This window comes from Cetorhinus maximus, chromosome 5, assembly GCF_964194155.1.
Source record: "Cetorhinus maximus chromosome 5, sCetMax3.hap1.1, whole genome shotgun sequence".
NCBI lineage: Eukaryota > Metazoa > Chordata > Chondrichthyes > Lamniformes > Cetorhinidae > Cetorhinus > Cetorhinus maximus.
The window spans coordinates 79,183,191-79,209,662 of NC_135883.1; the positions used below are offsets into that span (position 1 = coordinate 79,183,191).

The following is a 26,472-nucleotide window of genomic DNA, read 5'->3' on the forward strand; positions in this document are numbered from 1 at the left end:
ATATGTGCACAATTTGCGGAGGTGTGTAAAAACAATAATAGGGTAATTATATTAGGTGATTTCAACTTTCCCAACATTAATTGGGATAGACATAGTGCTAAGGGCTTGGATGGAGTGGATTTCTTGAAATGTGTACAGGAGAACTTTTAGGTCAATATGTAGAGGGTCCAACAAGGAACTGCACAGTGCTGGACCTAATTCTGGGGAAAGAAGCCGGACAGATGGTGGGGGAGCATTTTAGTGATAGTGACAACAACATGTTACAATTTAAGCTTGTTATGGACAAAGAAATAGACAAGTTGCAAAAAAAATGCTTTGGATTGGGGGAGAGCGGATTTTAATAAAATAAGGCAGGATCTGGCCAAGGTAGACTGGGAACAGTTACTTGTGGGGAAATCTACAGAGGAACAGTGGCAGGCATTCAAAAAGGAAATGGGGAGGGTACAGGCTCAACATGTTCCCTCTAGGGTGATAGGAAGGAGTAACAAGCCCAGAGAACCATGGATCACCAGAGATATTCAGGATACGATGAGAAGGAAAAGAGAGGCTTTTAGCAGGTACAAGGGGAACAAATCAGCGGAGGCATTAGTGGAGTACAGAAAGTGCAGGGTGGAGCTTAAGAAAGCAATCAGGAGAGCAAAGAGGGGATATGAGAAAGCTCTGGCTGGTAAAAGTAGGGAAAATCCTAAGATATTCTATAAGTATATCAATGGGAAGAGGATAACCAGGGAAAGTGTAGGGTCCATTAGGGACCAAGGGGGCAATCTATGGGCGGAGACAGAGGACATCGCTAGAGTGTTGAACGGATACTTCACATCCATCTTCACCCAAGAGAATGAGGATGAAGGTATCGAACTCGGGAAGAGAGACTGTGAGGTTCTTGAGCAAATTGATATAGGGAGTGACAAGGTATTGGAGGTGTTGGCAGGCTTAAAAGTGGACAAATCTCCAGGTCTGACAGAGGGTGATGACAGAAGGATGCTTTAGTGACTGGAAGCCAGTGCCCAGTGGCGTACCACAGGGATCTGTGCTGGGTCCCCTATTATTAGTCATTTATATAAACGACATAGATGACTATGTGGGGAGTAGGATAAGTAAATTTGCAGATGACACAAAGATTGGTCCGGTGGTTAACAGTGAGGTTGAGTGTCTTGGGCTACAGGAAGATATAGATGGCATGGTCAAATGGGCAGATAAAGTGGCAGATGGAATTTAACCCTGAAAAGTGTGAGGTGATACACTTTGGAAGGAGTAATTTGACAAGGAAGTATTCAATGAACGGCATGACACTAGGAAATTCTGAGCAACAAAGGGACTTGGCGTGTGTATCCATAGATCTCTGAAGGTGGAGGGGCGTGCTAGTGGGGTGGTGACACAGGCATATGGGATACTTGCCTTTATCAATCGAGGCATAGATTACAAAAGTAGGGAGGTCATGTTGGAGTTGCATAGAACCTTGGTGAGGCCACAGCTGGAGTAGTGTGTGCAGTTCTGATCGCCACATTATAGGAAGGATGTGATTGCACTGGAGGGGAGTGCAGAGGAGATTCACCAGGATGTTGCCTGGGATGAAACATTTAACTTATGAAGAGAGGTTGGGTAGAGTTGTGTTGTTTTTGTTGGAGCAGAGAAGACTGAGGGGCGACCTGATCGAGGTGTACAAGATTATGAGGGGCATGGACAGGGTGGATAGGGAGCAACTGTTCCCCTTAGTCACAACGGGCAGAAATTCAAGGTGAGGGGCAGGAGGTTTAGGGGGGATGTGAGGAAAAGCTTTTTTACCCAGAGGGTGGTGACGGTCTGGAATGTGCTGCCTGGGAGGGTGGTGGAGGCGGGTTGCCTCACATCCTTTAAAAAGTACCTGGATGAGCACTTGGCACGTCATAACATTCAAGGCAATGGGCCAAGTGCTGGTAAATGGGATTAGGTAAATGGGATTCGGTAGGTAGGTCAGGCGTTTCTCACGTGTTGGTGCAGACTCGATGGACCGGAGGGCCTCTTCTGCACTCTGTAATTAAGCTAACTGGCTTATAGTTGTCTGTTTTTCTGTCTCTCCCCCTTTTTGAATAAGAGTGTTACATTAGCAATTTTCCAATCATCTGGGGCTTTTCTAGAATCTAAGGATTCTTGGAAGATCACTACCAGTGCATCCACCATCTATCTCTGTAGTTACTTCCTTTAACATTCTAGCATGCAACCTAACAGATCCAGCAGACTTAACAGCCTCTAGCTCCATTAGTTTCCCTATTACTTTTTTGCTAGTGATAGTTATTGTATTTGTTTCCTACCCTCCTTTTGCCCTTTGATTATTTAGTATTCTTGGAATGCTATTAGTGCCTAAAAGATAGCATTCCATTAGCCTTCTTAATTACTTGCTGTACCTGCATACTAACCTTTTGTGACTCATGTAGTAGAACACCTAGATCCCTCTGAAGTACAGCAATTATGGGGTTAAAATGATTCTTGAATGCTAAGCTTATTAGCAACAAAAGGCAACTTTATTGCAGACGTGTGAGTCACACAGTTTGTTTCAGTAAACAATATCTCAAACACATTCCCTGAGAACATCATGCTGGATGATTGGTGCTTAGCACCCACTTTGATCATGCAAGTCTGTTTTGGACAGGCCTGCTCAGTGCTGATGTTATTTCTGCAACTGAAAACAATGGATCCTACCAAGATGAGCTGTCTCTGGCTCCAAAATTGATCTTTATGTAAAAGTTTTCTCGCCTTCCATGACAGGGATGAATGGACGTTGCCTGGGGCCATTTGGTTGTGACAACTGCCTTCTTCATTTCTTAATTAGATTACATGATGGCGGTTATCCTGTGCCATTGCTGTGATATCCTAAATTCCAGTCCTTCTTAATGGTATCAGTTTCTGTTGTAGGCGGCACTGTGATTGTAACACAATTAGAACAGTATATAAACTGCTTGAAACTCTGTATCGTTGGAGGAGTCTCCTGGTTTAAAAGTAGAGATTGTCATCCCACTGGTGTAAAAAATAAAGGCTGCTTGACATTTGAACAAAAGACCCTGAGGGTGTTGGTTTAAAATACTCCACAGCACCTCAGAATTATGCAGCCGTTCTCCATTTAAGTCATACTCTGCTTTTATTTCCCCAGCCTCATTCTCCTAGGGGTCTATGTTCACTTTGGCCTCTCTCTTCCTTTTTATGTATTTAAAGAAGCTCTTACTGTCCATTTTTATATTAATTGCTAGTTTACCCTCAAAGTTTATTTTCTCCCTCTTTATTATTGTTTTGGTCATCTTTTGTTGGTTTTTAAAACTTTCCCAATCCTCTGGCTTACCACTAATCTTTACCACATTGTATATTTTTTCTTTCAATTTGATACACTCCTTAACTTCCTTGGTTAACCATGATTGGTTTAACTGGAGGAACAGCACCTCATCTTCCGACTAGGCACTTTACAGCCTTCCGGACTGAATATTGAGTTCAACAACTTTAGATCATGAACTCTCTCCTCCATCCCCACCCCCTTTCCGATCCCCCTTTTTTCCAATAATTTATATAGATTTTTCTTTTCTCACCTATTTCCATTATTTTTAAATGTATTTCCATCCATTGTTTAGCCTATTTCGATCCCTTCCCCCCACCCCACCCCTACTAGGGCTATCTGTACCTTGCTCGTCCTGCTTTCTACCCTTAATGTCACCTATTAGCACATTTCTTAGCTAATATCACCACCCTCAACACCTCTTTGTCCTTTTGTCTATGACATCTTTTGGCAATCTCCACCTATCACTGGCCCTCTATTCAGCTCTACCTGTCCCCACGCCCCCCCAAACCAGCTTATATTTCACCTCTCTTCTATTTTTCCTTAGTTCTGTTGAAGAGTCATACGGATTCGAAACGTTAACTATATTCCTCTCTGCAGATGCTGTCAGACCTGCTGAGTTTTTCCAGGTATTTTTATTTGTGTTTTTGTTTAGCCCCTTCCTAGAATCCTTCTTCCTCATTGGGATATGTCTTTTTTGTGAGTCATGTACTATTTTCTTAAACATCTCCCATCAACCATCTTTTCTGCTAAGCTCCTTTCCCAGTCCACTCCAGCCAACTCTGCCCTCATTCCTCTGTAATTGCCCTTATTTAAGTTTAGCAAAGTTGTTTCTGACCCAAGTTTCTCACTCTCAAACTGAATGCTAAATTCTACCATGTTATGGTCACTGTTTCCTAGGGAATCTTTTACTCTAAAATCATTTATTAAACCTGCCTCATTACACATTACCAGATCCAAAACAGCCTGATACCTGATTGGATCCACAACATATTGTTCTAGGAAACTGCCCCGAATACACTCTATGAACTCTTGCTCATGGCTACCTCTTCAAATTTGATTTTCCCAATCTACATAAAGATTAAAGTCACCTATGATGAATATACTGCCTTTTTTACATGCCCTCATTACCTCCTGATTTATTCTCTGTCCTACAGTATAGCTACGGCTAGGGGGCCTATAGACTACTCCCAACAGTACCTTCTTCCTCTTGTTATTTCTTACTTCCACCCATACGGATTCTACATCTTCTGATGAGGACTGAAAGATAGCTAATGTAACCCCTATATTTAAGAAGGGGGATAGAGCATATCCAGGGAATTATAGACCAGGCAACAGCTTAACATCAGGAGGAAAAAAATAATGGAATCCTTGCAAAAGGAGAGAATGGAAGAACATTAGAAATGAGAAATATAATAATGAATAGCCAGCATGGATTTCAAAAGGGAATATCTTGCTTGACCAACCTTAATGAATTTTTTAAGGCAATAACAGAGAGCGTACATAGCGTTAGTGCAGTAGATGCAATGTATCTGGATTTTCAAAAAGCCTTCCATAAGGTGCCCCATAACAGAATAATAAATAAGGTCAGAGGATGTGAAGTCAGGGGGGCAGTGACAGAATGGATTGCTAGCTGACTTCAAGAAAGAAGAGAGTGAGAATAAAGGGTAGTTATTCAGAGTGGCAGAAAGTGGGAAGCGGTGCTCCACAAGGATCAGTAGTGGGACCACTGCTGTTCACATTTTATATTAATGATTTGGACTTTGGAATTAAAAACATAATTTCTAAATTTGTGGATGACTTCAAATTGGAGGGGGAGGGGGTCAGGGAGATAATCATAATTGTGGAGGTCTGCAAAAAATACAGGAGGACTTTAATAAACCTGCACAATGGACAAACAATTGCCAAATAAGTTCAACGCAGATAGATATGAGATGGTACATTTTGTAGGAAGACTAGGGACATCACTTACTACTTGAAAGGTGCAAGACCAGGTGGGGTAGAGGGACAAAGGGATCTCGGAGTACAAATACATCAATCTCAAAAGTTGCACCACAGATTACCAAAGCCATAAAAAGTAAACCGAGCACTAGGCTTTATTTGTAGAGGGATAGATTTGAAAAGTAGGGAAGTTATGCTAAACCAGTATTGAATCTTGGTCAGACCACACAGAGCACTGTGTTCAGTTCTGATTGCCATATTATAAAAAAGATGTAGAAGCACTGAAGGGGACGCAGGGAAGATTTACAAGGATAATACCAGAAATGCGTAGATATACATGTCAGGAAAGGATAAACAGGCTGGGCCTCTTCTCTTGCAAAAAAAGGCTGACCTAAGAAAGGTTTTTAAAATTATGAAAAGTTTTGATAGAGTGGATACAGAGAGAATGTTTCCTCCTGTGGGGAAAAGCATAACTAGAGGCCAATGTACATAACAATGTAAGACAGTCACCAAGAAATCCAACAGTGAATTCAGAAGTAAGTTCTTTATCCAAAGAGTGGTGAGAATGTGGAATTCACTGCTACAGGAAATGGTTGAAATGAATAGCATAGACGCATTAAAGGGAGGCTAGACAAGCGTGAGGGAAAATCAAATAGATTGTTACGATGGTAGATGTAGGCGAGGAAAAGATGACAGAAGGCTTGAATGGAGCATAAACATTGGAATGGACTGGTTGGGCTGAATGGCCTGTTTCTGTGTCATATATCCCATGTAATCCTATGTAAACAGACATATACTCAATCACTTGTTCTGCTTCTTGTTGCCTGGCAATAATGGCACAGATTAAAATATACTGAGATAGCATCTTCAGAGATAATTTAAAACTGATTTAAGAATAAAATTAAGAATGTATCCAGAGTATAACATAAAGTTAAAAACTTACATCAAATATTCAAATAGACCAAATGTAATTCTAACTCTGATGCAGTTAATAAATTGCTAGGTTTATTATGTCTAGATTACATCTGCAGTAGCTGCTATCAACAGGCATACTTCACTTGAATAAGCATCTGACAAAGTGCCAATGGTTTGAATACAAATGGAACATCAGGCAGCCATCTCAGCATAGATCAGCTGAGTAGAGATTTCCCAGTTCCTGTAGATTTAAGGATAAACATTGCAAAGTTCTATTCCAAGCCTGGAGGTCCACACAATAGGAGTGCATATTATAGAGAAATGAATACAGAGGACAGTGTGCCTAACTCACGGTACTCCTGATTTTACAGTCATTGGCTCAGATCTTCCTGTGTCTCGATAGTCATACACTGGGCGTATGCCCCAAGATATGCATCGGGACTCTGCGGAAGTGCTGATATGCTGACCTCTATGGGAATTGCCTGGGAACTTTGAACTTCCGATGGGTAATTCCCCTGCTCCCCGGGACCCTCTGCGAAGGTCTTCGATTCTGAGTTAGAGTCGAAGACTTTGAACAGTTCTGAGTTACTTACTTGAACAGTTACCCAGAAAATGTTGGACAGAAAAATCCTGTCTAACTCCAGGGCCTGAATTTTTCGGCCGTCGGACGGGTGCGATCAGCGGGCCTGGGAGTGAACGGGAAATGGGCCACTGGCTGCGATTGGCGCCCGACCGCGATTTCACGCTGGCTGGCTGTGAAACATGTGCTGAAATGCTTAGTGCTGCCGGGGTGGGGGCGGGAAGAGGGCGGGCGCCGATGTAACCATGGCTGGGGGTGAGCGCTTCTAGTGAGGTCCCTGAAGGCAGCCAGTTGCTCCAGGGAGCTGCAGACCTCCAAAGACTAAAGGACACAACAAAAATGCTGCAAAATATGTCCATGCAGCACAATCAAGCAGCTGATAAAAAAACAGTTCCCAGATCTCTCTTTATTTTATTTCCCCACGGAGATTTCATCCCGCTCTGGATCAAGGTCTGCGCAAAAATGTGCATGCCGCCTGGGAGAATGGCCTGTCCGCCAACCGTAAATGTGGAAGGGCCACGTAAAATCACTGTTGATTGCATCGTTAATGTGCTTAATTGCCACTTAATTGCCAGTGGTCACGCTTCCGACTGCTACACGTGCCCGCCGAGTGAAATATCGTGCGAGTGCGCGATCACTTTGGGATGCTTGGTCAACGCCATCTCACACTATTTCATGTCCGTTTGGGTTAGGCATGTGCCTACCCATGGGACGTAAAATTCTGGACCTGGGTAACTACACAACTGACTCCCCCACTCACTCACACTTACCCCCTGACTTCCCATCCTGGACCACCCCTCCCAGACGCCCTGACTACCCTCCCGACAAGACATGACCTACCTACCCAATCCATCTACCCATTCACTTATTCATCCACTCACCCCCTGGTTTTGTTAAGGGGAGGTCATGTCTGACCAATTTGATTGAATTTTTCAAAGAGGTGACCAGGTGTGTAGATGAGGGCAATGCATTTGACGTAGTTTACTTGGGCTTCAACAAGGCTTTTGATAAGGTCCCGCATGGGAGACTGATAACGAAAGTAAGAGCCCATGGGATCCAAGGCAATTTGGCAAATTGGATCCAGAATTGGCTGAGTGGCAGGAAGCAGAGGGTGATGGTCGAGAGGTGTTTTTGTGACTGGATGCCTGTGTCCGGTGGGGTTCCACAGGGATCGGTGTTGGGTCCCTTGCTATTTGTGGTATATATAAACGATTTAGACTTGAATGTAGGAGGGTTGGTCAGTAAGTTTGTGGATGACATGAAAATTGGTGGGGTGGTAAATCGTAAGGAGGATAGCCTTAGATTACAGGAGGATATAGACGGGCTGGTCAGATGGGCTGATCATTGGCAAATGGAATTTAATCTGGATAAGCGTGAGGTGATGCACTTGGGCAGGACAAACAAGGCACAGGAATACACAATGAATGGTAGGACCCTGGGAAGTACCAAGGATCAGAGGGACATATGTGTACATGTCTACTGGCCCCTTAAGGTAGCGGGACAGGTAGATAAGGTGGTTAAGAAGGCATATGGGATACTTACCTTTATTAGCCGAGGCATGGAACATAAGAGCAGGGAGGTTATGTTGAAACTGTATAAAAAGCTGGTTAGGCCACAGCTAGAGTATTGCGTGCAGTTCTGGAATCCGCATTATAGGAGGGATGTGATTGCACTATAGAGAGCGCAGAGGAGATTTACCAGGATGTTGCCTGGGCTGGAGAGTTTTAGTTATGAGGAGAGATTGGATAGACTGGGGTTATTTTCCCTGGAGCAGAGGAGATTGAGGGGGGACATGATTGAGGTGTATAAAATTATGAGGGGCATAGATAGGGTAGACAGGAAGGAACTTTTCCCCTTGGTGGAGGCATCAATAACTAGGGGGCATAGATTTAAGGTAAGGGGCAGGAGGTTTAGAGGGGATTTGGGGAAGAATTTTTTCACCCAGAGGGTGGTGGGAATCTGGAACTCACTGCTTGAAAGGGTGGTAGAGGCAGAAATTCTCATAACCTTTAAGAAGTATTTGGATGTGCACTTGCGATGCCATGGCATACAAGGCTATGGGTCTAGTGCTGGAAAATGGGATTAGAATAGTTAGGTACTTGTTTGACTGGTGCAGACTCGATGGGCTGAAGGGCCTTTTTCTATGACTCTAAGACACTAACCAACATTCACCCATTCAGTAACATTCGCACTGGGCATTTAAACTTACTCTCAAGTAGCTACTGCCATAAAATGGGGGTGTGACGTGTCTTCCAGTGCTGCAATGAAACTCTTCATGGGACTGCATGTTCTGCATTCCTGAAGAAATTAGGTCAGGGCTGCGGAGCAGAGTCAGGCCACAGAAAAGTACAAGCGGAGCTGCAGTCTGACGATGATTACCGCTTTGCAGAAGATCCAGGCCATTATTTGCATACAAGAGAATTGTGTATGAATTCATGGAAACCTGACTTTTAGAAGGAGATAAATGAAAATACCTGCAATTATATGGCACCTTTCACAACCTGAACATCCTTAAAACTTAACAACTCACCAAGGCTCCTTCAACAGCACCTTCCAAACCTGCGACCTTACCACCTAGGACAAGGGCAGCAGACACATGGGAACACCACCAACTGGGAGTTCCCCTGCAAGCCACACACCATCCTGACTTGGAAACATATCGCTGTTCCTTCACTGTCGCCGGGTCAAAATCCTGGGATCTCCCTCCCTAACAGCACAGTGGGTGTACCTCCACCACATGGACTGCAGATGACCCACCAACAACTTTTCAACGGTAGTTCTCAAGGGTAATAAAAATGCTGGCCTAGCCTGTGATGCCCATGTCCCGTGAAAGAATAAAAAAAACACTTTACAGCCAACAAAGTAAATGGAACCACAGAATAACATTTCACCTGAAAGACTCTGACAGTGTAGCGCTTCATTCCCTTGGCGAGAGAAGATTTCAAATCATGACCTGTCTTACAGGTGAGATGTTACCACTAAGTCAAGACTTACACCCATGATTTAAAATCATATGCACTTTCCTTGATTGAGTGTCCATGCAAGAAATAAGGCATCACAAAATTTACTGTCAAATCCACACCTTGATGAAGCTATAATGTGTAAAAGCAGTGCTAAAAGAAAGAATATTAGGAGGGTTTGGATGGTTTGATTGAATTATTAAGACTGGAGCTTCTGTGGGGGCTTGTCCTAATTTCTTGCTGCAACTTCAGTGGAACATCGGTTGAAATCCTGAAGTAGGGATGAATACCGCATTACATGTTTTTCTAAGAAGTTAAGGCAGATCTAAAGAATACCTGTGGAAATTCACCCCTATTTGTCTATGCTAGCAATGGAGGATAAGTCTTTAAAAATAATGCAATTTTGTGGAAAAATGTCTATGTGGAACTATATAATTTTTAAAAGAATAAATGTAATTGCTGTCAATCAACAACTATAAAACTCACAAATGACTGAAACGTTTCAATCTGAGGCAATGACCTTTTTTGTTTACTTCAATAAAATATTACATGCAAATAACTGGATTTTTAAAAAATGGACAAGTGGCTTAATTGAAGAATGGTCAAAGATTAAGAAACAGATAATAGCAAAATACTGCAGGTGCTGGAAATCTATAACAAAAACAAAAATAGCTGGAAAAACTCAACAGGTCTGACAGCATCTGCAGAGAGGAATACAGTTAACGTTTTGAGTCCGTATGACTCTTCATCAGAACTAAGGAAATATAGAAATGAGGTAAAATATAAGCTGGTTGAGGGGGGTGGGGCAGGTAGAGTTGGATAGAGGGCCAGTGAGAGGTGGATGAAAAGACGAGATTGCCAAAGATGTCATAGACAAAAGGACAAAGGGGTGCTGACGGTGGTGATATTATCTAAGGAATGTGCTAATGGTGACATTACGGGTAGAAAGCAGGACAAGCAAGTGATAGATGGCCCTAGTGGGGGTGGGGTGGGGGGAAGGGATCGAAATGGGCTAAAAAGAGGAGATAAAACGATGGATCGAAATAAATTTAAAAATAGGTGAGAAAAGAAAAATATATTTAAAAAATTATAAATTATTGGAAAAAAAGGGGATCGGAAAGGGGATGGGGATGGAGGAGAGAGTTCATGATCTGAAGTTGTTGAACTCAATGTTAAGTCTGGAAGGCTGTAAAATGCCTAATCAGAAGATGAGGTGCCGTTCCTCCAGTTTGCGTTGAGCTTCACTGGAACATTGCAGCAGATCAAGGACGGACATGTGGACATGAGAGCAGGATGGTGTGTTGAAATGACAAGCGACAGGGAGGGCTGGGTCATGCTTGCGGGCAGACCGAAGGTGTTTATACAGATAATACCTGATAAACAAGCATGATATATTTAAATAATACAAAAGTAATATGAATTGGAAACTTACAGTTTTGTTGACAGTATATGCGCTCCACAACGGCATTAGAATGTCATGGCTGTAACCACTTACATACCAATGCTGATGCAGGAGACACCACTTGCTGTTCTCCTGCACAACTCTCGGTCGTCCATATGGCAAGTTAAGAGCATCAGCGTTTTTAGCTACAAAATATAACATACAAGGTCAGCAACATTTGATTCATACTTTCTACCACTCACAATGCAGTCACAAATCCAGAAACCACTGACCTATACAATAGCCACTTTTTATAGTCTACCAAGACATGCCATGCCATCTAGATAAATAGGATTGCATTGATCTAGGCATAAAATGGTGGCAAATGGACCATAAACACTAGCTTATAATTGTTATTCAAACTGCTTGCAATATGCAAGGACCACCTCCTTGAGGAATATCCTTGGGGGGTGGGGGGCATTTAAAGAACTTTATCAAAAAACAGAACATGTTGTAAACTGTAAGAGCTAACATTAATATTCACATTTAAAAGTTTCAAACTGCAGAAATGTCTCTCTTATTGATGTTCTAAACCCACCAAAAATGTTCAAGTGAGACAATTTGCCTTTAGGTATAGTGATTTTCATTTTTTAAAATAAAGACAAAGGACGGGATTTTCATGGAGCCGGGGAGACGGATAGAGATGTGGGTTGGTGCGTGTCGTGAGAGCGCACGCTGTACTCCTAACCTAGCCAGCTCCATTGCCAAGATAGGCATCTCGTAGCCTCCCACAACTTTCGTGGAGTCAGGCCAGCTTTTTGAGAACTCATGAGGTGTCACGAACGATAGTCTGGATGAGGGAACCTTTTGAAAGGCAAGTTCATAAGGTCTTACCCATGCCCCCCAATGCCAACCTGTAACCCCCATCTACCCCCAATGGCCCCTCATACCCTCCTTGCCAACCTACAGCACTCCCATGCCCATTCACCCAGTATACACAGTTACTATAATGTTAATTGGTTCCGTGCACAGTGTATACTGGATAAATGGGCATGGAAGTGCCATAGGTTGGCATGGAGAGATTGGCATAGAGGGTATGAGGTTCCATTGGGGGTGGGTGAAGGTGCATGCGTTGGCATGGGGAGTGTGTGGGGGTTGAGTGGCTGTAAGGGCTAGAGGGCCTAATATTAAACAAAACAATTGGGACAAGGTCCCAGAGCACTGAGGCAAGCTTTTTAACCAGCCTGCCTCAACACTCAGCAGCTCCTCCAAACTGTTTCCACAGCAGTGGGCTCAACTCCAGTTAGTACCCACCACCTCCCTAAAACCCTGCTCTTGCAGCACTTTCTCCCAAGTCAGGTGCATCAAGCTGGGGAAATTTCCCTACTCCCGCTACCCGTATCTGGGATGAAAATCCAGCCTTACATGTCACAGGGGAAATTTTTCCCATTGGTGCTTGGGGGTAAATAATTGTCTAGAAGGAAAGTCAGGCAAAGAGGATCACATGTCTATAGCACGCTCACTCAACATTCCTCTATGTACTTCACACTGGTAATTATTTATGCCCAAATGCAAATGAAAAACAAATGACCTACGTAACAGGAGTAAGGTCTAAATCTAACCAAAATAATATTACACAGGTTCTTTTCAAACATTTCTGACCATCTCATCTAACTAGTATTTTTCAACTCCTTTAATTTTTGGAGGCATTAATAATGAAGCAGTCCAGATCTTATTTGCTTTTTAATCAAAGGATCAAGGACAAATTACTTATCCAAGAAATAATTTAGAGGAACAATGAAGCCCAGTGCACTCTTGTAATTCTACTTACTGCTAATGCAAACTCCTTCAAGTGAGGCCGGAAACAGCAATAGCTTACCGACTCCAGGGGCAGAAATTTTAGGTTGGCGTGTGGGCGCGCGCCCGACCTGCTCGAGCGTAAAATAGCGCATGATAACATCAGGCAAGTGCCCTGACGACATCCCGCGCTCGCACGATATTTCGATCGGCAGGTGCGCGCAAAAGCCGGAAGCGCGCCCGCTGACAATTAAGAGAGCATTTAAGCCCATTAAAGTTGTAATTGTCCCTGATTTTTCGTGGTCCATCCAACCTTACGGTTGGCGGGCGGGCGAATCGACCAGGCGAGCTTTGCATTTTGATGAAACCTCATCCAAGGGCGGGATGAGGTTTCCATTATTAAATTTTTAAAAATTAAAATGTATGGACAGGATTTTCATCATGTCCAGATATGTTCAGATGACTGATTCTGATGCTTGGACATTTTTTTCTGGATTTTAAAATCTTTACTTTTTGGTTTTAAATACTTCAGTTCCCTGAGACAGCTCTCTGCCTTCAGGGAGCTTTCATTCAGCTCTCGCCCACGACCGCGCTCACGTCAGCGCCCGCCCTCCTCCCGCCCCAACCTGGTAGCGCTGAGCATTTCAGCGCGCGCTTCACACTGGCTGGCTGTTAATTGGCCAGCCAGCGTGAAATCGTGTTCGGGGGCCGATTGTGGGCAGCGGTCCATCCCCCAGCCGCTCCCGGGCCTGCTGACTGCACCCGCCTGGCGATCTAAAAACCCTGCCCCAGGTCACTGTATTCAGTCAAATTAGATTACATGATCTTATGAAATACAGATGTGAGGCCCTGCTAGTGTAAGAGGTTTGATATGGTGTTTGGTTTCTGAAGCTCTCTTCATAAAACCACAAATTAGAGAATGCATTTCTAGTGATTCCCCATTCATCAGGGTGTGCTTGGTAGGTTAGCAGTTTTATAAAGCTACACTGCATATCATTTAGTGGGCTGAATTTTACGGGAGCTCAGGATTGGAATTTGAATGCTCAATTTAGTGAACCTGAACAGTCCGGGGCATGGGGCCATCAGAAAATTTCTCTCCATATCCTAGCGCCAATTCCAGAGCTGGACTCTAATCTAGCTTTGTGTATCGCGTAAAAGCTGCCATCCCTCGAAGGAGCGCCCTCAGCCTCCTTCATGGTGGCCATCTGTCTTTGCTACTGGTGCCAAGCAAGCAGTTCCCACCTCCTGCAGGCGTTTGGCACCTCTAATTAGGCACTGAGCTTGCCTCTTGCCCAATTCAGCTCTTTTTATTTAAAAATCATGTCATGAGAGAGCGAAAGAGCTCAGATGTGGGGTTGGGGCCTGGATTCTTTCTGGATGTCAGTTTCCCAATCATACATTGAAAATCCAGCCCATCATGTCAGCATCGCCATCCCCATCCACAAGCAGAAGCAACCTGAAGCGCACCACCACACAAACAGTATTGGTATATGGGTTGTCTGGGGTCTGGAACCTAGTTGTGATGCTTGGCTTCTGCCTTTAAAGGTATTGCTCAATTATTCGCTCAATTATTCACTAAGAAATATACATTGTGTCAGGCTTGTAAATTCCTCAAGTCAATTGGAGGTCAATAAGTTAATGGCAAATTTCAATGATGAAATATTTGGCTTTCTTTCTATTTTTCAATATTCTAACTGATTTCCTGTTAACAGTTTTGGTCCCTTTATCTAAGAAAAGATATACTAGCATTGGAGGCAGTCCAGAGAAGGTTCACTAGGTTGATCCTGGGTATAGAGGGATTTCCTAATGAGGACAGGTTGAGTAGGTTGGGCCTGTACTCATTGGAGTTTAGAAGAATGAGAGGTGGCCTCATCATAACATAAAAGATTCTTAGGGGGCTTGACAGGGTAGATGCTGAGAGGCTGTTTCTCCTTGTGGGAGAGTCTAGGACCAGAGGGCATAATCTCAGAGTAAGGGGTCACCCATTTAAGTCAGAGATGAGAAGGAATTTCTTCTCTCAGAGGGTAGTGAATCTGTGGAATTCTTTACCGCAGAGGGCTGTAGAGGCTGAGTCTTTAAGCATATTCAAGGCTGAGATAGACAGATTTTTGATCAGTAAGGGAATCAAGGGTTATAAGGAAAAGGCAGGAAAGTAAGGTTAAGGATTATCAGATCAGCCATGATCTCATTGAATGGTAGGGCAGACTCGATGGGCTGAATGGCCTACTTCTGCTCCCACGTCTTGGTCTTATGGTTCCTGTGGGAATCAAAACCAACTATAGTCCTCAGGCAAAGTAGCGGTAGAGGATAGACAACATTTAAACCTGGATGAACAGAACTCCCCTTTTAAAGTCATACTGTCTTTACTTTTATATTTCATAATAAATTCATACATCCACATTTATAATGGAATCTGCCTATGCAAATATATTATACTGTTATTACACCCTCCTACCAGTAATAGCCCTGCAGTGCCTCCACTGTGGTGAGGGTGTAAATACAGCATAACACATTGACAAAGGAAGCTTCCATTAAATAGGGGCTATTGATGGAAAATAATGCGAAAGAAAAATGCATCTCCACCACACATTTGTAGAAACTTCAAACAGCAGGAGTGTCATCTCATTTGATGACATCATACTCCTGAACTTCTCTGAATGGTGAAAAAAACAGAACTGCCACCTCCATGTTAGAAGAGAAGTTATTAAAGATGGCTCTTGGGTTTGGGGATGAGAGGAGAAAGAGCCCCTTAAGTATTTGTTTTATTCGCTCATGGAATGTGGGCATCGCTGGCTAGGCCAGCATTTATTGTCCATACCTAATTGTGCTTGAGAAGGTGGTGGTGAGCTGCCTTCTTCAAATGCAGCAGTCCCTGTGATGTAGGTACATCCACAGTGCTGTTAGGGAAGGAGTTCCAGGATTTTAACCCAACGACAGTGAAGGAACAGCAAGTCCTTCTAGATAGTAGCGGTTGTGGGTTTGGAAATTGCTGCCTAAGGAGCCTTAGTGAGTTCCTGCAGTGCATCTAGTACATGGTACACATGGGTGCCACTGTGCATCGGTGGTGCAGGGAGCACATGTTTGTGGATGTGGTGCCAATTAAGCGGGATTTTGTCCTGGATGGTGTCAAGCTTCTTGAGTGTTGTTGGAACTGCGCTCATCCAGACAAGTGGAGAGTATTCCATCACACTCCTGACTTGTGCCTTGTAGATGGTGGACAGACTTTGGGGAGTCAGGAGATGAGTTACTCGCTGCAGGATTCCTAGCCTCTGACCTGGTCTTGTAGCCACAGTATTTATGTGGCTAGTCCAGTTCAGTTTCTGGACAATGGTAACCTCCCCAGGATGTTGATAGTGGGGGATTCAGTGATGATAATGCCATTGAATGTCAGGGGGCGATGGTCATTACCTGGCACTTGTGTGGCACAAATGTTACTTGCCACTTGTCAGCCCAAGTAGATATTGGATATTGTCCAGATTTTGCTGCATTTGGACATGGACTGCTTCAGCATCTGAGGAGTCGTGAATGGTATTGAACATTATCTAATCATCAGCGAACATCCTCACTTCTGAACTTATGATGGAAGGTCATTGATGAAGCAGCTGAAGATGGTTGGGCCTAGGACACTATCCTGAGGAACGCCTGCAGTGATGTCCTGGAGCTGAGATGATTGACCTCCAACAACCACAACCATCTTCCTTTGTGCTAGGTATGACTCCAACCAGTGGAGAGTTTTCCCCCTGATTCCCATTGACTCCAGGTTTTCAATGGCTCCTTGATACCACACTAGGTCAAATGCTGCCTTGATGTCAAGGGCAGTCACTCTCACCTCACCTCGGGAGCTCAACTCTTTTGTCCATGTTTTAACCAAGGCTGTAATGAGGTCAGGAGCTGAGTGGCTCTGGCAGAACCCAAACTGGGTGTCAGTGAGCAGGTTATTGCTAAGCAAGTGCCGCTTGATAGCACTGTTGATGACACCTTCCATCACTTTACTGATAATCAAGAGTAGACTGATGGGGCGGTAATTGGCCGGGTTGGATTTGTCCTGCTTTTTGTGTACAGGACATACCTGGGCAATTTTCCACATAGCCGGGTATTTGCCAATGTTTTAGCTGTACTGGAACAGCTTGGCTAGGGGTGCAGCAAGTTCTGGAGCATAAATGTTCAGCATTATTGCCTTAATATTGTCAATACCCATAGCCTTTGCAGTATCCAGTGCCTTCAGCCATTTCTTGATATCATGTGGAGTTAACCGAATTGGCTGAAGACGGGCATCCGTGATGTTGCGGACCTCCGGAGGAGGCCGAGATGGATCATCCACTCGGCACTTTTGGCTGAAGGTTGTAGCAAATGCCTTACCTTTCACACTGATGTGCTGGGCTCCCCCATCATTGAGGATGGGGATATTTGTGGAGCCTCCTCCTCCAGTCAGCTGTTTGATTGTCCACCACCATTCACAACTGGATGCGGCAGGACTGCAGAGCTTAGATCTGATCCGCTGTTGTGGAATCACATAGCTCTGTCTATCACTTGCTGTTTGGCATGCAAGTAGTCCTGTGTTGTAGCTTCACCAGGTTGACAACTCATTTTAGGCATGCCTGGTGTTGCTCCTGGCATGCCCTTCTGCACTCTTCATTGAACCAGTGTTGATCCAGTGGCTTGGTGGTAATTGTGGAGTGGGGGATATGGCGGGCCATGAGTTTACAGATTGCAATTGAGCAAATTTCTGCTGCTGCTGATGGCCCATAGTGTGTCTTGGATGCCCAGTCTTGAATTGCTAGACCTGTTTGAAATGTATCCCATTTAGCATGGTGATAGCGCCATACAACAGGATGGAGGGTATCCTCAATGTGAAGGCAGGACTTAGTCTCCACAAGGACTTTGTGGTGGTCACTCTTACCGATACTGTCATGGACAAATGCATCTGCGGCAGTCAGATTGGTGAGGATGAGGTCAGTTATGTTTTTCCCTCTTGTTGGTTCCCTCACAACCTGCTGCAGACCCTGTCTAGCAGCTATGTCCATTAGGACCCGGCCAGCTTGATCTGTTATGGTGCTATTGAGCCACTGTTGGTGGTGGACATTGAAGTCCTCCCACCCAGAGTACATTCTGTGCCCTTGCAACCCTCAATGCTTCCTCTAAGTCGTACAGGAAAAGAATCTGTAGCTTGAGCTTGAAATCACTTAAAAGTGTCTTGGTTATTTTCTTGGTGGAAACATAACAAGTGGACAAGGCAAAGGTAAGTTCATATTACAATTAAAACCACAAAACCTATTTGAACATAGAAGGCAGATGTTCACCTTCACTTTGGCAGTAATTTGACAGGGTGAATCTCACACTTCTTGTAGAACGCAACTGATTTTTGAATAAAAAGCAACTGGCTTTTATAAAGGACAAGTGAGCTGATATGCCCAACACCACCCAGGCAGTGAAGATGAAAATCTATCCCAGTTCTCTAAGTCCAAATAAGCAACATTTGATATCTAATATACAGTTATCTCATGTCTGGTAGCTCCTACCTTCCGTTAAGGAGAGATTTAATTCCTTGCATGCATTTTCTGACAATGATTCCTAAAATATTAAAATATTTGGGTAAGAAACCAACACAAGAGACTTTGAAAGTAGTTAGTCAATTCTAAAATAATTGCTATTAAATATTGTCTTAATTACCAGAGAACTGCATAAACATTCTGTTTGAGGAACAATAGTTGGTCTAATTTTTGTCAAAGAGCAAGATGATGTTGAAGATAGCTCCTTGAAATGGGTAGGGGTGTAAACAGGTTTCTTTAAAAGATGATTTAGACTTCCATGAGTTCCATTGTTGGGTGCAGGCGTGATCTGCAACAAATCTAAAGTGAGGAATGAATTAAGCTTTTATTTAAAAAAACGATAAAGAAACCAATTCTAATGAAGGGTCTTTTACTGAAATACTAATCTGTCATATTCTCTTTTAAGATGCTGTGACACCTGCTGTGTACTTCCAACATGTGCTGTTATTTCAGTTTTACAGTTTTTAAAATATCTCTACCTGCAATTTTCTTGATTTTCAATGTGTGATAAAAGACGCATATGGCTTACAACTGTACATCATTACAGGCAATCATGAAATCAGAGACACATTAATAGCTGGATTTCTTTGTGTGTTAATAAAGGATTGCACCAAATAAGGATAATTGAACAGGCAATAATGCCAGGTAAAAGCGGAACATTTAAGCTAACAGGGCTCCTTGATTTGGAATATGATACGACAGGATAGAAATTAGCATACAGACATAAAATAATCTTTATGTATAATTGAAGAGCTAATTAACAGTCCAATGGGAGACAACTTTGGCCATATGTAAGCTTTTCAACCAGTTAAATTCCCAGCAGTTGCTTCATTTCACATCTTTCTACACTGGAGAATACTAATAGAAATGCCAGTTTTTATTATTGTTGGAAAATGTATCTGTAGATGGAGTGCTCTCTCCTTTTTTTGAAGCACACTCATCCCCTGGCTTTTCTCCTGCTTAAGCTGGTCTTTAGCTGGACCTTGTCAGCCCAAGCCTGAACGTTGTCAAGTGTCTGCTGTAGGCTGGCTTGAGCTGTTTCATTACCATAGTTTAGCAGCATTCAGACCTCACTACCACAAAATGCTACTCATAACTGTTAGCCACAGCAGCAGATTAGCCAAAACCACTCAGCTAGTTGTTTCTAATTATGCATTCCCAATAATACATAGTTACATAATTATGGCTGGTGATGGTGGAGATGGATATTGAATCCAGTGGAACAGGGCCAATCAAACAAATTGGTTCCCCCTTGATGATGTTAAAGCTTGTGTGTTGTTGCCATTGAATCAATCTTAAAGTGGTGATTGTGGCACCTCACTCCTAGCTTGAACATTGTAGATGGCTTGGAGGGGTCAGGAGGTGAGCTACTTGGCACAGAGCACCCAGCCTCTATACGGCCCTTGTAACCACAGCTGATCCAGTTAATCTTCTGGTCAAGGGTGACTACAAGATGTTGATGGTAGGCTACAGGAGATGGCTGTCCTTTTCCTTGCTTGAGATGCTCATTAGCTGGCTTTTCCAGCCCAATCCTGGATATTATTTTGTGCTCTTGTTGTAGTAATGGAAAAGGACAAAGATGGGCCAAGAATGAAAGTTTTAAATTGGGGAAAGGCCAAATTTATGAAGCTGAGATGTGATTTGGAGACAGTTTATTTGAAGACAAATCAAAGGCATTCAAGGAGGAGATCAAGAGGGTTCAGAAAAATTTGTTTCCACAAAAAAAAGGGTGGGATTCCCAAAACTAGACCCGTCTGGATGTTAAAGAGCATACAGAGCAATCCAGGGCAAAAAGGGAAGATTATGTCAGATGCCAAGAGCTCAATAGTGCAAAAAGCCTATAGGAACATAGAAAGTGCAGGGATGAAATTAAAAAGGGAATCAGGAAAGCAAAGCGAGGGCATGAAAAAATATCAGTAAGTAAAATTAATGAAAACCCAAAGATGTTTAATAAATATATAAAGAGTAAGAAGATAAATAAGAAAAGAGTAGAGCCAATTAGAGACCAAAAAGGTAGCCTGGAAGGGAAGACTTGGGAATGGTTCTTAATCAATTCTTTGCCTCTTTCTGCACAAAAAAGGGGAACAATGCAGGCACTATAGTTAAGAAGGAGTGTAAACTATTTGATGGGGTAAACATAGTTAAGATCAGAAACAGTAAGAGTTTAAGCATCCTTGAAAGTTGATAAATCACCAGGTCCAGATGAAATGTGACCCAGGCTGCTGAAAGAGACAAGGAAAGAAGTAGCAGAGGTTCTAACCATCGTGTTTGAATCCTATCTGGTTATAATCGCAGTGCCCAAGGACTGCTAACATTGTACCATTGTTTAAAAATGGCGGAAGGATAACCCGTGTAATGACGGAGCAGTCGGCATGGACTAGTTAAAGACATCTGGCAAATGGAGTATAGTATGGGAAAATGTGAAATTGTCCATTTTGGCAGGAAGAATAAAAAAGAAGCATATTATCTAAACGGTGAGAGATTGCAGAGTGCTGAGATGCAGAGCGATCTGGATGTCTGCCAATGTAACACCTGTATTCAAAAAGGGAGGGAGACTAAAAACAGGTAACTATAGACCAGTTAGCTTAACATCAGTCACTGGGAAAATGTTAGAGTCTATTATAAAGCGTGTAATAGCAGGGCATTTAGAAATGCATAATATAATCAAGCAGAGTCTGCATGGCTTCACGAAGGGGAAATGATACCCGACAAATTTATTAGAATTCTTTGAAGAGATAACAAGCAGGATAAATAAAGGGGAACCAGTAGATATAATACATTTGGATTTTCAAAAGGCTTTTGATAAGGTACCACACATAAGACTATTAATAAGGTAAGAGCCCACGGTGTTGGGGGTAGTATATTAGCATGGACAGAGGATTGGCTAACTAATAGAAGTCAGAGAGTTGGGATAAGGGGGGGCATTTTCATCATGGCAACCTGTAAATACTGGATTGCCACAGGGATCAGTACTGGGGCCACTATTATTTACAATATATATTAATGACTTGGATGAGGGAAGTGAATGTATGATCACCAAGTTTGCGGATGACACAAAATTACGTGGGAAGGCAAGTGGTGAGGGTGATACAAAGAGTTTACAGAGGGATATAGACAGGTTAAGTGAGTGGGCACAAACTTGGCAGATGGAATATAATGTTGGAAAAAGTGAGGTTATGCACTTTGGCAGGAAGAATAGAGGAGCTAAATATTATTTAAATGGAGAAAGACTGCAGAAGGCTGCAGCACTGAGGGATTTGGGGGTCCTCGTGCATGAATCACAAAAATCTAACATACAAGTTCAGCAGGTAATAGGGAAGGCAAATAGAATCTTGGCCTTCATTTCAAAGGGAATGGAGTATAAAAATAGGGAAGTCTTGCTAAAACTATACAAGGCATTAGTCAGACCACACCTCAAATACTGTAAACAGTTTTAGTTCCCTTATCCTAAGGAAAGATATAGAGGCATTGGAGGCAGTCCAGAGAAGGTTCACTGGGTTGATCCCAGGTATGGAGGGATTTTCTTATAAGAAGAGGTTGAGTAGGTTGGGCCTGTACTCATTGGAGTTTAGAAGAATGAGAGGCGATCTTATTGAAACATATAAGATTTTTAGGAGGCTTGACAGGGTAGATGCTGAGAGGTTGTTACCACTTGTGGGACAGTCTAGGACCAGAGGGCATAACCTCAGAGTAAGGGGTCACCCATTTAAGACAGAGATGAGGAGGTATTTCCTCTCTTGGGGGGTAGTGAATCTGTGGAATTCTTTACCACAGAGGGCTGTAGAGGCTGGGTCATTAAGTATATTCAAGGCTGAGATAGACAGATTTTTAATCAGTAAGGGAATCAAGCGTTATGGGGAAATGGCCTGAAAGTGGAGTTGAGGATTATCAGATCAGCCATGGTCTCATTGAATGGCAGAGCAGACTTGATGGGCCAAATGGCCTACTTCTGCTCCAAGTCTTATGGTCTTAAAAGGCTAGTATGCAGGTACAGCAAGTAATTAGGAAAGTTAATAGAATGCTATCATTTATGGCGAGGGAAATTGAATACAAAAGTAGGGAGGTTATGCTTCAGTTATACAGAGCACTAGTGAGACCACATCTGGAGTATTGTGTACAATATTGGTCACCTTATTTAAGGAAGGACGTAAATGCATTGGAAGCAGTTCAGAGAAGGTTAACAGAATAATAGCTTGAATGGGCAGGTTGCCACATGAGGAAAGGTTGGACACGCTAGGCTTGTATCCGCTAGAGTTTAGAAGAGTAAAAGGTGACTTGATCGAAACATATAAGATCCTGAGGGGACTTGACAGCTTGGATGTGGAGAGGATGCTTTCTTCTGTGGGACAATCTAGAATCAGGGGTCACTGTTTAAAAATAAGGGGTCGCCTATTTAAAACAGAGATGCGACAAAAGTCTTTCTCTCAAAGGGTCATGAGTCTTTGGAACTCTCCTCCTGAAAAGGTGGTGGAAGTAGAGTCTTTGAATATTTTTAAGGCAGAGGTAGATAGATTCTTGCTAAGCAAGGGGGTGAAAGGTTATCGGGAGTTGGCGGGATGCAGACTTGAGGTTACTATCAGATCAGCCAAGATCTTATTAAATGGCGGAGCAGGCTTGAGGGGCCGAATGGCCTGCTCCTGCTACTTGTTTGTATGTCTGATGAACTTGAATTAATTGTTTGAGAAACTAACAAGGAAGTTAAATGAGGGTAGTGTGTTTGAGATAATATATAAGGATTTTAGCAAGGCTTTTGACAAGCTTCAACATGGCAGACTGGCCAGAAAAGTAAAAGCTCCTGGGATCCAGGGAAAAGTAACATGTTGGATCCAGAATTTGCTCAAAGGCAGGAAGAAAAGGATAATGGTCAATGGGTGCTTTTATGATTCAAAGGTTGCTCCACTTGGGGTTCTGTAGGCCTCAGTATTGAGTGACTTGCTGTTTGTAGTATATATCAATAATTTAGATTTAAATGTAGGTGGAATAGATAATAGGTTTGTGGAGGACATAAAAATTGGCCATGTTGTTGATAGTGAGAAAGAAAGCTGTAGACTGCAGCAATATACTGATGGATGGGTCAGGTGGGCAGAAAAGTGATAAATGAAATTCAATCTGAAGAAGTATGGAAATAAGATGGTGCATTTGGGAAGGGCAAACAAAGGATGGGAATGCATAATTAATGACAGGGTACTGAGAAGTGTTATGGAACAGAGGGACCTTGAAGTGCATGTCCATAGATTATTGGAGGTATCAGAAGAGGTAGATAAGGGTGGTTAAGGCATCATAGGGGATACTTGCCTGTCTTGGCTGAGGCAGAGAGTATATGAGAAGGCTAGAACTGTACAAACATTAGTTAGGCCACAGCCAGAATACTGCATACGGTTTGGTTTTGTAGGAAGTTTATGAGCGCACTGAGGAATATACAGAAAATGTTTAGGAGGATGCTGCCAGGGCTGAGAATTTTAGTTGAGAGGAAGGAATGGGTAGGCTGGTATTGTTTTCTTTGGAACATAGGAGGCTGATGAGAGATTTAATTTGGGTGTTTTGGGTGTCCTAGAGCCAGCCATCTTCAGCTACTTCAACAATGACCTTCCTTCCATCATAAAGTCAGAAGTGGGGATGTTCGCTGATAATTGCACAATGTTCAGCACCATTTGTGACCCTCACATGTCCAAATGCATCTAGATGTGAACAATATCCAGGCTTGGCTGACAAGTAGCAAGTAACATTCACGCCACACAAGTGCCAGTCAATGACCATCTCCAACAAGAGATAATCTAACCATTGCCCTTTGACATTCAATGGCATTCCCATCACTGAATCCCCCACTATCAACATCCTGAGGGTTACCATTGGCCAGAAACTGAAACTGAACTAGACAAGAAAGAACACTGACTAAAGATGGCTGCAACAAGTCACCTGATGTCTGGTATTGCCAGTGACCAGTTTCTGGAAAGTTCCAATGTGGAATACAATTCAGACATGCCATGACATCCTTCTCTGGAATGTCATACCTAAGGATGAAAAGAACCACTTCAAAGGGATCTACTGAAATGTACTGGGCACAGCATTTATATTTCTCTAACATTACCTCTCCAGCAGAGACAGAAAGTCTGCTAGAACAATAGTTATATGAAAGATGTTTTCCTATCTCATCAAGATGGATAATGGTTCATTCAGGGGGTTAATGGCTGACAGATTACAGAATCCACTCACCTCCTCCCAACCCTGGCCACAAAACAAAAGCAACTGTCGGTTCAGACATCAGATAAACAAGCCCCTTCTGAAATCATTATGGGAAGAGAGAGACCTTGTACTGGAGTAACCATTTTGAAATCTCTTTAATACAGCATGCAAGCTGCAAACAGTTTTCAGACATTTTAAAAAAGCTGCCAATAAAGCAGTAAGGAACTCTCTTCTTTTATCTCCCAAGTTAAAATCCTATCTCCTACAGTTTAAAAATCCAGCACAGAAACAGTGAATTTTCCATCAAAGGAAACCTCAGGTGCAAAACTCATCGACTACTGGAAGAGATGAATTATGGATTAAAAAGAAATTCTCCCTGGCAACTGCAGTTATACATCAGCTTCAACTCCTGAAATCTCAAGATCATCATGGAAAAAAATCTGCCGCCGCCACCTTCTCAAGGGTGGTTACAGATGGGCAGCAAATGTTGGTATAGCCAGTGACACCGAAATCCCAAGATCAAATAAAAAAATTCACATTTTTCTTATAAATTTGTACAACATCACAAGTAGACAACAATACATTTCAAAAGGTTATCAGTCAGCATATTCAGCACCATTTCATGTAATTCTGTGTTAAAGAGTCTTTTATCGCATCAGACAAGTGTACTCATTTTAGATCTGGCCAATAAAATACCCACTACATGGACTCGATGGAATATAACTTCAATTACAGGTTGCATTCTACCACTGGTTTCCATGGCATTTTTAACTGAAGTACAATAATGTTGCCTAATTTCATGAAATTACCATCAATCTTTTTTCCTATGCATTTATTCTGTGTATTGCACTAACGGCCATTTCAATGATCTGATAATCATTGCTGAGTGTGGGGTTTGTGTTGGCTGTAAAGCATCCGATGATAAAAAAAACTAAAAATCCCTACATAATTGAGCAAATGCCGCCATAAAAATCTTAATGTTCTTACCGCATATCAGATTGTAGACTTCGATATTTGAAAAGGGTTGAACCTCAGTCTTGGTTTTAAAACCAGGTCCATGGCCTAGAAAGATGGCCTGCCATTGAAAGAAAATAGAAATGCAATTCCTTTTCATAGTAATAAGCTGTGTTGCAAAAAATACTTCAATATTTAAATTGTTTTCTAGGCTAGTGAGTGTAATGCAAGACACAGTAGGATTCAAATCCTCCAGTTAACACCTGCACCTCACCTGCATGCTCTTGTACTGATTATCAGAGCCATGAAATCCCCCTGTGCAATATTTCATTGGTGGCTTCCTGAGAAAGGAGTACAAACGACTGACATGTCAGCTCTCATCAAAATGTCACGTACATCAAATTCTGCATTCATTTTGTGCAAGAGTTAATAAAACCAAAATGCATTCCTGAAAACAAGTGAATCCTGTCAATGACAACATGGAGTGACCGCGCAGTGATTGGGGTAGAATGCAATGAAGTGAAACAGTGTGCGCACCTTCATCACTTGTCCTATGGGAAGAAGGAATCATCTGTAAGAGACACAGAGCTTTCTTTAGATAGCAAGGGTCTGTCAGCTGCAGAGGTACATGGAGCTAATGGGGGAATGGTTGAGCAGGTTGGGCCTGTACTCATTGAGTTTAAAGGAACGAGAGTTGATCTTATTGAAAAGTATAAGATTCGGAGTGGGCTTGACAGAGTAGATGCTGAAAGAATGGGTCCCCTCATGGGGGAATCTAGAACACCGGGTCAAAGTTTAAAAATGAAGGGTCTTCCATTTAAGACGGAGGTGAAGAGGAATTTCTTCTCTCAGAGGGTCATTAGTCTTTGGAATTCTCTTCACCAGTGAAGAGTGGAGGCTGGGTCATTGATTAT

At 42.7% G+C, this 26,472-nt stretch overlaps 1 protein-coding gene across 1 annotated transcript in view; it reads right to left on the reverse strand.

The window, feature by feature from the left end:
* Positions 1 to 26,472, reverse strand: part of LOC144680751 (venom phosphodiesterase 2-like) — a 181,823-nt gene that overhangs the window by 34,447 nt on the left and 120,904 nt on the right. Inside the window, exons 15-19 of the mRNA XM_078542090.1 lie at positions 25,833 to 25,899; positions 25,592 to 25,679; positions 18,543 to 18,721; positions 18,392 to 18,443; positions 11,127 to 11,281 (exon numbers count right to left, since the gene is read on the reverse strand). Coding sequence (XP_078398216.1) covers positions 11,127 to 11,281; positions 18,392 to 18,443; positions 18,543 to 18,721; positions 25,592 to 25,679; positions 25,833 to 25,899 — 541 coding nt within the window. The remainder of the gene's footprint in view (positions 1 to 11,126; positions 11,282 to 18,391; positions 18,444 to 18,542; positions 18,722 to 25,591; positions 25,680 to 25,832; positions 25,900 to 26,472) is intronic.